The 11786-nt window shown below is 48.2% G+C and overlaps 1 protein-coding gene across 8 annotated transcripts in view; it reads left to right on the top strand.

Moving 5' to 3' along the window:
- Positions 1-11786, top strand: part of GATAD2A (GATA zinc finger domain containing 2A) — a 109955-nt gene that overhangs the window by 67479 nt on the left and 30690 nt on the right. For 7 of the 8 annotated variants that reach the window (XM_015557738.1, XM_015557737.1, XM_006778318.2 and 4 more), the window contains one exon: positions 5223-5488. In XM_015557738.1, coding sequence (XP_015413224.1) covers positions 5223-5488 — 266 coding nt within the window. The remainder of the gene's footprint in view (positions 1-5222; positions 5489-11786) is intronic. The other variant, XM_006778319.2, reaches the window with a different exon arrangement.

Genomic DNA, 11786 nt, shown 5'->3' with positions numbered 1-11786 from the left:
CCCCCCCCAAGTTGCTCCCTGAGATTCTGCCTCTTCTCTGCTGTAGCCAGTGGAGCAGACTAGCTGCCAATATCTTTGTGATTTCCAAGTTAAATTACATTCCTGCACTCAGCTTTATCAGGCCTTGACATAGTTTAAAACTCGAGAGCTGACTTTTTGGTGTTCCTTCCAGAACACAACCACTGCATCTCTGCTATGTCACTCAGAGATAGGTGTGTCAGGAAGTGGTTCAGACCTGGAGCAGAGTAGGGCCTGTTCTGGAAGGGAAGACCAAAGTGCAGTTTAGCTATTTTCCCCTGACCCCTCCCCAGTGCCTGTGTTCGACTCTCAGGAACTTGGGGAGCTGTGGAGGGTGTGCAGACCAAGACTCAGCTTTGGAAGCTTCCTCAGGCTGACTTGGGGGGGTGAGTGGGGTCCTGGGTCTAAGCAGGAGACGAGGGAGGACATGCAGAGAGAGGTGGCCCCAATCCCAAGACCGCTAGGGTGCAGAAACCCACCTGTGCTGTGTGTCGAGACTGTAGAGCTTGGCCAGTGGCTGGTAAAGTTAGCGTCTGGATCCCATCATCCAAACCTAGTGTCCATTGCTTCACAGGCCCTTCCTGACAGGAAGGGTGCCCTACACTACCCTGAGGACAGTAATTGCCCCATGTGCAGGCCTTCACCTGTCAGCAGATGCCCCTCAGCTTGTGTGGGTCTGGTAGACAGCTCATGCTCAGCATGTCCAAAGTACCTCCACTCCTAACTTCTTTTTATTTTTTATTTTATATATATATTTTTATTGATCTCTTACAGAGAGGAAGGGAGAGAGACAGAAAGCCAGAAACATCGATGAGAGAGAAACATTGATCAGCTGCCTCCCGCACATCCCCCACTGGGGATGTGCCCGCAACCCAGGTACATGCCCTTGACCGGAATCGAACCCAGGACCTCTCAGTTCGCAGGCCGACACTCTATCCATTGAGCCAAACCGGCTTCGGCCACTCCTAACTTCTTTTCCCAGAACTGCTTCTTCCCTATTTCAGAAAACCAATTTCTTCTTTTCAGTTTCTCAGGCAAAACCCAACAAAACAGAGCAACCCTCTCTTGCCTCATGTGCAGCTGTTGGCATGTTGTGATGTTCTTATCCTCTAAAGCAGCAGTTGCCAACTTTTCGGACCTCGCGGACCACCCGTTGGCAACCTCTGCTCTAAAGTACAGTCCAGCATTTGGTCATCTCCCTACCACTCCGCCCTCGTCCTGTCCTGGGCCACAAGATACAGAAGCCCCCAGTCTGTCCCCAAATCAGCCAGATGATCCTTTAGAACAAATTCTATCTCCCTGTGCTCCCCCTGAGATCAGTCCACACTCAGCACCCTCTTTCCCCCAGCTCCTTATGCAAACTCCCTTCTCTGGGCTCTGGAAAAATCACCCCAAGTCCACTTTATAGCTCATTAGCTCTGGCACTTCTCCCAAGCACATATTACTAAGCCTTGCTTTCCTGGTGTGTGAAACAAGAGTATGACTCTAGTAATCTTGCTGGTATGTTAGTAACAGTAGTATAAATAGTCCAGATAGTATTAATGATAATGTTTCAGAGTTACAGCTCTATGGCTTATGTCTATTTACTTTTTTTTTTACTGGCCTGTGTGCCCGACCTATGCCATTTATTTTCTGTTGGTCTCCCACGTCCTGTTTAAAAATACTGGTTTCTGCCACCCTTTGGAGTTGTTTTAAAACAGGTTTTCCTCCTGAGGTTCTCAGACCAGTTGGATGGTGGGATTTTACTAAAATAAAGCAGCTTTTGGTAGAGGCAGTTGAAATTTGCATTTGACCCAAATCCCTATGTCAGCATTCTGCCCCTTACTTAGTCGCCCCATCATCCTGGGTTCAGTTTGTGCTATGCCTTTGTAGCCTCTAGTGTGGCTGAAACCTGCCCAGTAGACCTGGGCTGTGTCCTGCCACCTCCCACTGGCCCAGGACAGGACTTACCAGAGTAGGGTTGTGTCTGGAGTGTGAGGAGGAGGAGTTGAGGCCACCTAGTTTCCAGCCATTCCCCATGTAGCAAGCAGTCTATGCCTCAGGCAGCCTTTAGCCCTGGCGGCCTCATCTGTGCTGTCTGGATCTGCCCTTCTGGCAGCAGCCAGCACAGAATCCCACCAAGGCGGGTGTTCTTTGTGGGCCCCGCATTTCCTGAATGAATGGGCCTGTGGTGAAACTTCTGTGGTCCTTGCTGCCCCTTTATTTTCCTTTCCTCACCAGGAATTCTGAAGCTGATTAGAATTTGCCAGCTGGGCAATACAGCCTCTTCACCTTTTTAGAAAGTATTCTAATGTACCTCCTCACTGCTTTTTGCAGAAATCTGCAGTCACACTTCATTCCACAAGGAGGGTTTCTTCCTGAAACTTTGTCACCATCCCTGGGTCTGCGCCTGCAGGGCTATGGCCGCCAGCCCTGACGTGCTGGGGCACTGTCCTTTCCCCTTGAGAGGAGCAGCAGCTACTTACCAGCACCTGCCCTGCCCTGCCCAGGAGTCAGGCCAGGGGCCAGGGATTGGCCATAGCAAACCCCATCGGGCCCTACGGCAACTTCCTGGCTGTGTAGGAGGCATCATCCCCCACTGCAGGCTCTGCTCCCTCCAGCTGTGGTTGTCCTTCCTGTGGTGGGGGAGGGTTTCAGCATGTCCCTCCAGAGTGGCCTGCCAGAGGCACAGGCCAGGCCCTTAGTTCTTGGCCTGTGTTGGCAGCATTTCAGCCCCTGGGCTGCAGAATGAGTTGCCCTGACACAGCATAAGCTGATGGGTTCCTGGGCCCTACTGGGGCTGGCGGGCGTGGCCCTGTGGGTGTGAGGCTCTGCTCTGGCACCTCATGATCTGTTTGTTTTACACCAGTGATGATGAAGTGAGGCTACTTGGCACCACCACACCAGTCTGGTCACCTGGCACACAGCGATCTTGTTATTGCCTCCCCCCTTATCTGTGGGCAGATCGGAGGAACGATTTCACACAGGTTCTGGGGTTTATATGAGCTTCATAGATAAGATCTCGGGACTTATGCTATGGGGAGCCCCTCTGGGCTGGAGCAGAGGTAGAATGGGGAAGCATGGGTGCTCTGAGAGCAGGATTAGGAGACACAGTGATATGCAGTAGGAATATGTTCTCCTTGTCTACCTGGGATACCCCTCATCCCCAGTTGGGCACCAGGCCAGAATGGGAACTTCTTCCTCGGGCAGAATTTCCTCAGACTCCATTGAGGTCCCTCCTTGCCTGAGATCCTGGTATCCCCTCATCTTCTATCCAGATAGGCTTCCCCTAGTCCTGGGGGCACACATACCTGCCAGCCAAGGTGACCTCAGAATTGCTCCTCTTGTCCCAATTTTCAGATGTTTGAGGAACTTCTGTTTCAGGCTGTGCCCAAAGGAAAAAATGATTCACCCTTCCCACAATGACAGATACTCAGGACAGTGACTTGTAGAGAGACAGGATGGACAGACTCTGTGAACAGGCTGATGGGGTTTGGGGTCAAGGCATGTTGGAAAAAGAAACCTAGCACTTTGGACTAAGAGACAAATGGGAACATTCCTCACTTCCCTGTGGGACAGTGAAGAGATTACAGGGAGGTGAATGAGGGAATGGGGAGAACTGGGCAAAAGCAGAGGGTTGGGGGTTGTATAGGGACGGCTGAAGCTGAGCAGTTGCTACAGGAGCAGGCTGGGATGACAAGGGGGGGTTGGGGGCAGATGGATGCTGAGCTGTAACTAGTAGCTCTGCCCTCCATCTAGATGGAGTGGGGAGCACCCTGGGGGTGACATGGCGATGGGGAGACGTGCTCTGTTCAACCCTTTGGAATGACTGTAAAAGCAGATGTCAGTGCCATGGTGGTCTAATACATGTGCTGAGGGGCTGCTCTGCCTCCTTTGGGAAGAGCAAGAAGCAGCTGTCCTTTCCTTCCTTCCACTTTAAGTCCACAGTAGAACCTGTTGGGGTCGGGCCTCCTTTAAGGATGTTGTAACTGAGTCAGCTCTGGAACGTGTCCCATATCTGATGATTTGGCCCCTTTGTTGCTTTGTGCTGTCCCCAGCCTCCCAGAAGATGGGCTTCAGGACTGGGCCTACCCAGCCCTGTCCAGAACAGGCCTCCCAGGGTGTTCACTGGTGAGGAAACTGAGGCGCTGGGAGGCCTTGCATGTAGGCATACCACAGGTGTGAATTGGGGCTCTGAGGGGTTCACAGGTGTACTCCTCCCTCTGGCCAGGTATTGGTGGACATGGCTTCTTACTGTCCTGAGGAGAACAGGCACTTGGGGAATTCTGCTTTAGCCTAGCAGCTAAATTCCTTTCTGACCCCTGGTGAACTCTCACAGTCTTGTTTCTGGTGCCCTGCCCTGTTTGGAACATTGAGGCTGGGCTCAGAGTGGCCCCTGTAAGAGCGGGTGCCCGTGTCCCAGACTTAGCTATGGAATGCCTGCAGCCTCCCTGCAGACATCACTGCCTGTCCTCCCTCCTGTCTGTGTGAGGGTTAACAGCACTTCAGCTTCTTGTCTGGAACCGGTTCAGACTAGTTTTCTAGAAAGTGCTTTGTCTCTCAGACTGAATCCTGGGAAGGGTCATGTGGAGCCCAGTGATGTCATGGGATCAGAAACTGACTCAGCTGTTTTATTCTTCTTCTCTTTCTTTATATCAAGATATGTGTGTTTCAGGTACAGGCGCTGGCATGTGATAGGCCAGAATTCACTCTAAAGTTTACCTCACCAGCAGTCGTAGGATTAAAAGTTACCCCCATTCTTTATCCCCCTGAGGTGAGGGCCACCCTCACTGAAGGGGAGAAGGGTCAAGAGTCAGCCCAATTTTTTGCAGGCAGGCCTAGACCTGGGTAGTACCTTGCTCTTGGCACAGCATGGTCCCTTTCCTGGATTCCAGACACCTCTAGGGAGTTCAGTTTTTTTCTATTTGCTTTGAGTCTGAAGCACCAAGAATTCTCCTTCTTTCTGATAAACAGCCTCCTTCCATTATTTCTGTCCAGGTCCCTGAGGTCTCAGCTCCCCAGATGCCCCACCACCCCTGCCCCAGCCTTCCCCAGGGCAGTGAAGAAATGTCCCGGGACCACTTTGTGGGTCCTGCGTTTGTGTACCTACTTCTGTCACTGTCACATGGCCAGAAAAACACTCCAGGCTGACACTGAAAAGTTACTAAGAAGGTAGCAACTCCATTGTGCCAAGTTTAAATGTCTTATTTTCTCCTTACCCAAAGTTCAGAATGACCGAAGAAGCATGCCGGACACGGAGTCAGAAACGAGCGCTTGAACAGGATCCAGCGGAGGAGGATGTGGAGAACAAGAAAATAAAAATGGAGAGAGGATTGTTGGCTTCAGATTTAAACACTGATGGAGACATGAGGGTGACACCTGAGCCAGGAGGCCCAGCCCCAGGATTGCTGAGTGGGGCTGAGGCGATGGCCATGGGCAGAGGCGAAGAGCAGGCAGGTGATGGGCCTGTGGACATGCGCACCTCACACAGGTGAGTAGGAGGAAAGGGGACGGGAATCAGATCAGGCCCAGATGTGAGGATGTGGGCTCAAGGCTCTAGCAGTTCCTCAGCCTGCAGAAAGCAGGTTTTGGTGGGTTATCATGTAGATGGCTGTGGGACCCAGCCCTGGCATCGTTGTGCCATCCTGGCGGAGAGACCTGGACATCAGTAGCATGGGGTATGGGTCTCAGGAGGGGTAGCAGTATCCCCTGTCTGTTCCCCTGCTATTTGTTCAACTTGGTACTTTTGGTTTGTAGGAAAACTTGAGTTTTTCATTTGGTCATGCCTTCTTGCTTTTCAGATCTGAGGCTTAGGAAGCCAGGGATGCTATGCTCTGCCTGGATCATTTGGCTGCTGGCAGAGTCAGGAGCCCAGCCCAGGGTACCTCTCATTGCTCCTCTTGGAGGAGGGAACACACTGAGGAGAGGTGGTCTGTGGTGTGATCTGTTAGTTTCTCCTTAGTCGATACTGATTACTTCAAGAGTAACTTTCCTGATCCTCCACTTTTGTAAGGCTCTTAAGGAAAAAGCTTTGAAGAAATACGACTCAGTGTACCACTCTATGTTGCCTCAGAAACCTTTTCTCCCTGTAAAGAGAAATTTAGGCCTAGCTCTGCTCCCGCTGTCACCCCCTCTCCAGAGAGCTCTGGTGAGAGTGTTCTCTCCAGAATGTTCACACCCATGTGTCTCATGATGTTTCACCTTGGACATGTGGGTGTGGCCATGGCGTCCCAGCCAGCTCTGCAGTCCCTCTGTGATCTATCCTTTGTCTCCCTCGCTGCTACCCTTGAAAACTCCCCTTCACATCTCTTTGCTCAAGTAGCGGTGGAGGGTAGGGAGGTAGAGAGCTGGGGAAGCTTGGGGCTCTTTGCCTTCTAGTGAGCGTCAACTTATACTCCAGAGGGGCCTCAGCCTGTGGTCTTTGTGTTAAATCCATTTTGGAATCCAGACTGTTGGCATCCTAAGGAGATTGTCTGGCCTGGCACTTCTCATTGAAAATTCTTATCTCCTTGAGATAGATAAGTGGGAAAATCCAGTCTCCTCTTATTGGGAAAGCATCATAGGCTGGAGGGATAGTGTGTGCTTTGTGTTTCTGCTACCCAGAAAGGCCTTTTCTGTCTGGTTCTGCTTTCTGCAGGTCCTGTTCTAAAGCGGAGGCCTCTCTTAAAGTTTCAGAAATAAAATTGTTACTCCTTTCCCTGTCTCTGACTTGGTTCTCAGCAGTGTCTCAGATTGTGAGGAGAAGGAGGAGCTTGTTTGTGGAGATCTGTTGGGTCCCTTGCATTCCTGAGCTCCTGGTGTACATTTTTTTCCTGTAATCACTATGTTCCCCTGCAGGGCAGGCCAGTCAATTGTGAGGGAGAGGTTAAGTTGGAATGAGCTGGATCTCAAACTCAGGTCTTTCTGTTCCAAAGCCTGGGCTGCAGTTGGTCTCTGGGCCTCTTGGTCCCAGATTTTCCCCACTATCCATTGGCTTCCATCCGAAGGGTACTTAGATGAGATGACGTTTTCTGAAGTTGATGACTGTAGTATCTTTATAACACATAGCGGATGCAAAGGAGCAGGGGACAAAGATTAACCCAGGCACACAGGGCAGGGTCCTCCTTCAGGACGAGAGACACCCCAGGGCATTGTGAACCTGTGTGAGTGTGGAAAGAGCCCGGCTTTGGAGGCCAGCAAGAAGAGTGGGGGTCAGATCACACTCCCTGACTGACCTTGAGCAGGTGATCTTCTGTGCTTTTTTATTTGTAAAATGGTCTGTGCCTTGCAGGTTGATGGGTGACAGATAAGTACCCAGAATCAGCCCTAGTATACGGCATGTGGTGAGGGAAAAAGTGTTGGCAACAACTGTCCTTCAGTCCTAAGCTTCGCTGAGAACAAGATGTCATATGTGGAGCAGTATTTCCCCGACTTCCCACACAGAATGTTTTATCTAATTCTTAGAGAAGTACAGTTGGGGCTTTTGACAGAATCATAAGATCAAGTTCAGCCCAGAGCCATTCTAAAACTGTAATTCATTCTGGAGTGAGTGGCCAGTTTTTGTGTTAGATGCAGGCAGTCTTTGGATCCTCGTTGAGGGCATCTGGCTTTGAACATCCCCTCGGGAACACACACACACATACACACACACACACGACCTTTGAACAGTTGGGGGGAGGGGTGTCTAGGGGCATCAATCCCTTGTGCAGTCAAAAACTTGTGTATAACTTTTGACTCCCTCAAAAACTTAGTTGTCCCTTGGTATCCAGGGGGGATTGGTTCTAGGATCCAGAATCCAAGGAAGTGCAAACTAACAAATGTAAATCCAATCAATAATTGCATTAAGTGGGAATGGTCTAAACACCTGAATCAAAAGGCACAAATTGTCAGAGTAGAACAAAAAGCAATCCAGCTTAATTATATGTTGTCTACAAGAAACACTTAGCTCCTTAGGTAAAAGATGGGGAAATATATACCATAAGTAAACATAAGAAAGCTAGAGTGACCAGGTTTTATTAGATAAAATAGACTTTAAGACAAGAGGGGCATTTTATAGCAATATATCAGGAAGATACAATAATAGTCATAAATGTATATGCACATAACAATAGAACCCCAAAATACCTGAGGCATAAGCTGATAGTATTGTTAGTAGAAATAGACAGTTCATCAGTTATAAAGATTTCAATACTCCACTCTCAATAATTGGTAGTATAACTAAACAAAATCAGCATGGCTCTAAAAGACTTGAGCACTGTCGGCCCGTTTGGCTAAAGGGCATCTATAGAGGGCATCTATAGAACACTCCACTTAGTGACTGCAGAATACCTCTTCTCACAAGCACATGGAACATTCTCAGGGTAGACCATGTGCTAGGCCATAAAATAAGTCTCAAGGATGGCTGTAATAAAAAAAAAGATAAGCCCTGGCTGGGTGGCTCATTTGGTTGGAGCATTGTCCCATACACCAAAAAGTTGTGGGTTCGATTCCTAGTCAGGACACATATCTAGGTTGCAGGTTCTATTCCCGTTGGGGCACATATGGGAGGCTACAGATTGATATCTTCTCTCCCCCCACCCCTGCCCCCCAAAAAATGATAGATAATAGCAAATGTTGGTGAGGATGTAGAGTAAGGAACCCTGATACATGGTGGGAATGTAAAATGACAAATAGTTTGATAATTTCTTACAAAGTTAGACATGAACTTACCACATGATTCAGCAATCTGTCCAAGGAATGTACCCAGGAGAAATGAAAACATATGTCTACACAAAGGCAGGTACTTGGATGTCCAAAGCAGCATTATTTGTAATAGCGAAAACATGGAAACAGTCCACATATGCTTGGGTGAACAAGATATGCTAAATTTGCAAATCAGAAACGAACAGCACAAATTATCAATACATGCTACAACATGGATGAATGTCAGGATTGTCATGCCAAGGGAGAGACTCCCAACCCAGACTCTACATATTGTAGAATTGAATCTACGGGGAGTGTCAAAAAAAAGCAAACAGTGTAGAGAGGAGAGAAATTAGTGGCTCCATGGGGTATGGCAGGGGTGGGTGGTAGCAATGATTAACAGCTCATGGTCACAAGGGTACTTTTCGGGGTGATGGAAGTATTCTAAAATTGGATTGTGGTGATGGTTGCACAACTCTAAATTTATTAAAAATCATTATATTGTACTCTTAACAATAGATGACTTTTGTGGTATATAAATTATACCTTAATATGAACGTTTTTAAAAAATACAAGTGAGGGTTAAAAATAGTTTGGTTTTTGTTCTGGCATCCACAAGTGTGCTCTCAGAAAAACAAAAATCACAGAGGTGGAAGTCGTGAGCCTGTTGGTCTTGCGAGACCAACCCAAAGGTTGGGCATAGGCTACCCTCCCCCCACCTCAAGTCAGGACTATTAGATAAGGCTGAAGCTGGGATAGCATTGGGTTCTTTGTTTTGTTTTTGTGATAAGTAGAATCTATTCCTTCTAGAGGAGAGTCTTTCTGTCACAAATTGTTGATCTTCAGAAATAATCTGGGACACACACAAGTGAGAACAACTCCCTGTCACCCCCCCCCCTCCCCTTTCCCTTGGGTCAAGGAGCATTCAAACTCAGTAAAACATGAACCTCGCCTGGCTGGCGTGGCTCAGTGGTTGAGCATCCACACTTGCAGTTCGATTCAGTCAGGGCATATGCCTGACTTGCGGGCTTGATCCCCAAGGAGGGGACAGGGGGTGTAGGAGGCAGCCAGTTGATGATTCTCTCTCATTATAGAAACATCAGTTTCTATCTCTCCCTCTCCCTTCCTCTCTGAAATCAATAAAAAATGTATTAAAAACAACAATAACTACAAGAACAAAAAACATGAACTACTTCTTTAGATGTTCTGCACCTGAAACGTAAGGACTACGTCCCTTGTCACCCTGAGCCTATGTGGGGTGGGGGTTCCATGAATAATCACCTCCATGTTTCACTGAAAATGTATTTTTGTGTGTGCCTTTTTCTTTTCTTTATATGTATGTATATTTTATTGATTCAGAAAGGAAGGGGGAGAGAGAGAGAGAGAGAGAGAGAGAAATATCAGTGATGAGAGAGAATCATTGATCAGCTGCCTCCTACATGCCCCCTACTGGGGATCGAACCCGGGACCCTTCAGTCCACAGGCAGACGCTCTGTCCACTGAGCCAAACCAGCCAGGGCTTGTGTGCCTTTTTCTGAGGCACCATCTCTGTGATAGCCTTGTCCTGGGGACAGAAGTGAACTTATCATGCTACTTTCTGGGGTACCATATTATGAAAAAACATGCAGAGGCCTTAGGGACTATTTGAGGGTATGGCTCATGGGGGAGGGGGGTCGAAGTCATTGGGTACCTAAGCAGATCATCTCTACTTCTCTCATTTTACCTGGAAGAAAACAGAGACAGGGCAGGGGCAGACCAAGAGCCCCGTTTCTTCTTCTCAATAGCCTGCTATGTGGACCTTGGATGTGTCACAGGTGTCTTGGTGACTGCCTATACTGGCTTCTGTTGGGGGGTGTGGCCTTGAGGCAGCCTTGTATCTCCCTCTTCTCTCCCCTTCCCCCATTGAGTCATGCATCTCTTTAGCCCAGGGATGGGACTTCACTTGGACCAAGGGCTTGCCCCTTATGTGGTAGGAGGGGCTACTGTACCCACCGAGAGCCTACTGAGCTGGCAGTAGCATCCAGAGTCCTTAGAGATGTTATTGCCTTTTAGTTTTTCTGGCTTTCTACCTCCCTGGTCAGGCATTTAAAAGTTATAACAGACTGTAGCATGTACAAAAGTACTGTCTGTTTTCTGGGTCTGCAAAGCAGGGCACTTTTGTTGAAGCTGATATCCTTGATAACAGAATCACTGTCTCATCTTTCTTTTGAGACTTTGGCATTTACCAAGGGAGTAGTGGGGGGTGACACATCTGTGTAGAGACCAGTCACCTCTTTTGTGCCCAGGAATCTCATTGGCTGGTCATTTGTAATTAAGACAGGGCTTGATGGCCCACAGTGGTGGTGTGTCGGCAGGCACATCATCCACGCACACGTTAACACCCAGGTCTTCTTCCAACGCAAAAATGAATCTGAAAGTAACACGGTAGTGCAGCCATTTGTCTGTAATGTGAGTGTGTGTGATAGCCTGTTCTGTTCTGTGTAGAAATGGGGTCTGAAGGAAAAGGTTTATATCACCTAAGATGACTCAATGCATGGTACCGTTTGCATACATGCATCTACCTATGTAGTCCAAAGCCTTAGCAGAGTATAGAACCTTGGCCTCACCCTATGAAATTCCCTCAAGCCCTCCATGCATTTCCTGGCCTCCCTGACTGGGTGCACTCTCCTATGCTAGACATAACCTCTCCTCTTCTCAGACTTCCTACAAATGGTGTCATGCAGTATGTGTTTGGTGGATTCTGTTTTTTTATTTTTATTTTATTTATTTATTTTGATTATTTTTTTTTATTGCTTACAGTATTACAAAGGGTATTACATATGTCGCCCCTTATGTCCCCCGCCCTTGACAATTCCCTGGCCTCCCCTATCCCCCAGTGTCTTGAGTCCATTGGTTATGCTTATATGCATGCATACAAGTCCTTTGGTTGTTCTCTTCCCCCTCCCCAACTCTCCCCAGGCTTCCTGCTGTAGTTTGACAGTCTGTTCAATGCTTCTTTGGCTCTGTATCTATTCTTGTTGATCAGTTTATAATGTTCTTTATATTCCACAAATGAGTGAGATCATGTGGTATTTTTCTTTCAATTATTGCCTTATTTCACTTAGCATACTGCTCTCCAGGTCCATACA

The sequence above is a fragment of the Myotis davidii genome, unplaced genomic scaffold, assembly GCF_000327345.1.
Source record: "Myotis davidii unplaced genomic scaffold, ASM32734v1 scaffold448, whole genome shotgun sequence".
NCBI classification, from domain to species: Eukaryota; Metazoa; Chordata; class Mammalia; order Chiroptera; family Vespertilionidae; genus Myotis; species Myotis davidii.
Note: the sequence above shows the minus strand (reverse complement) of the source record. Positions and strands in the feature narration are given on the sequence as shown.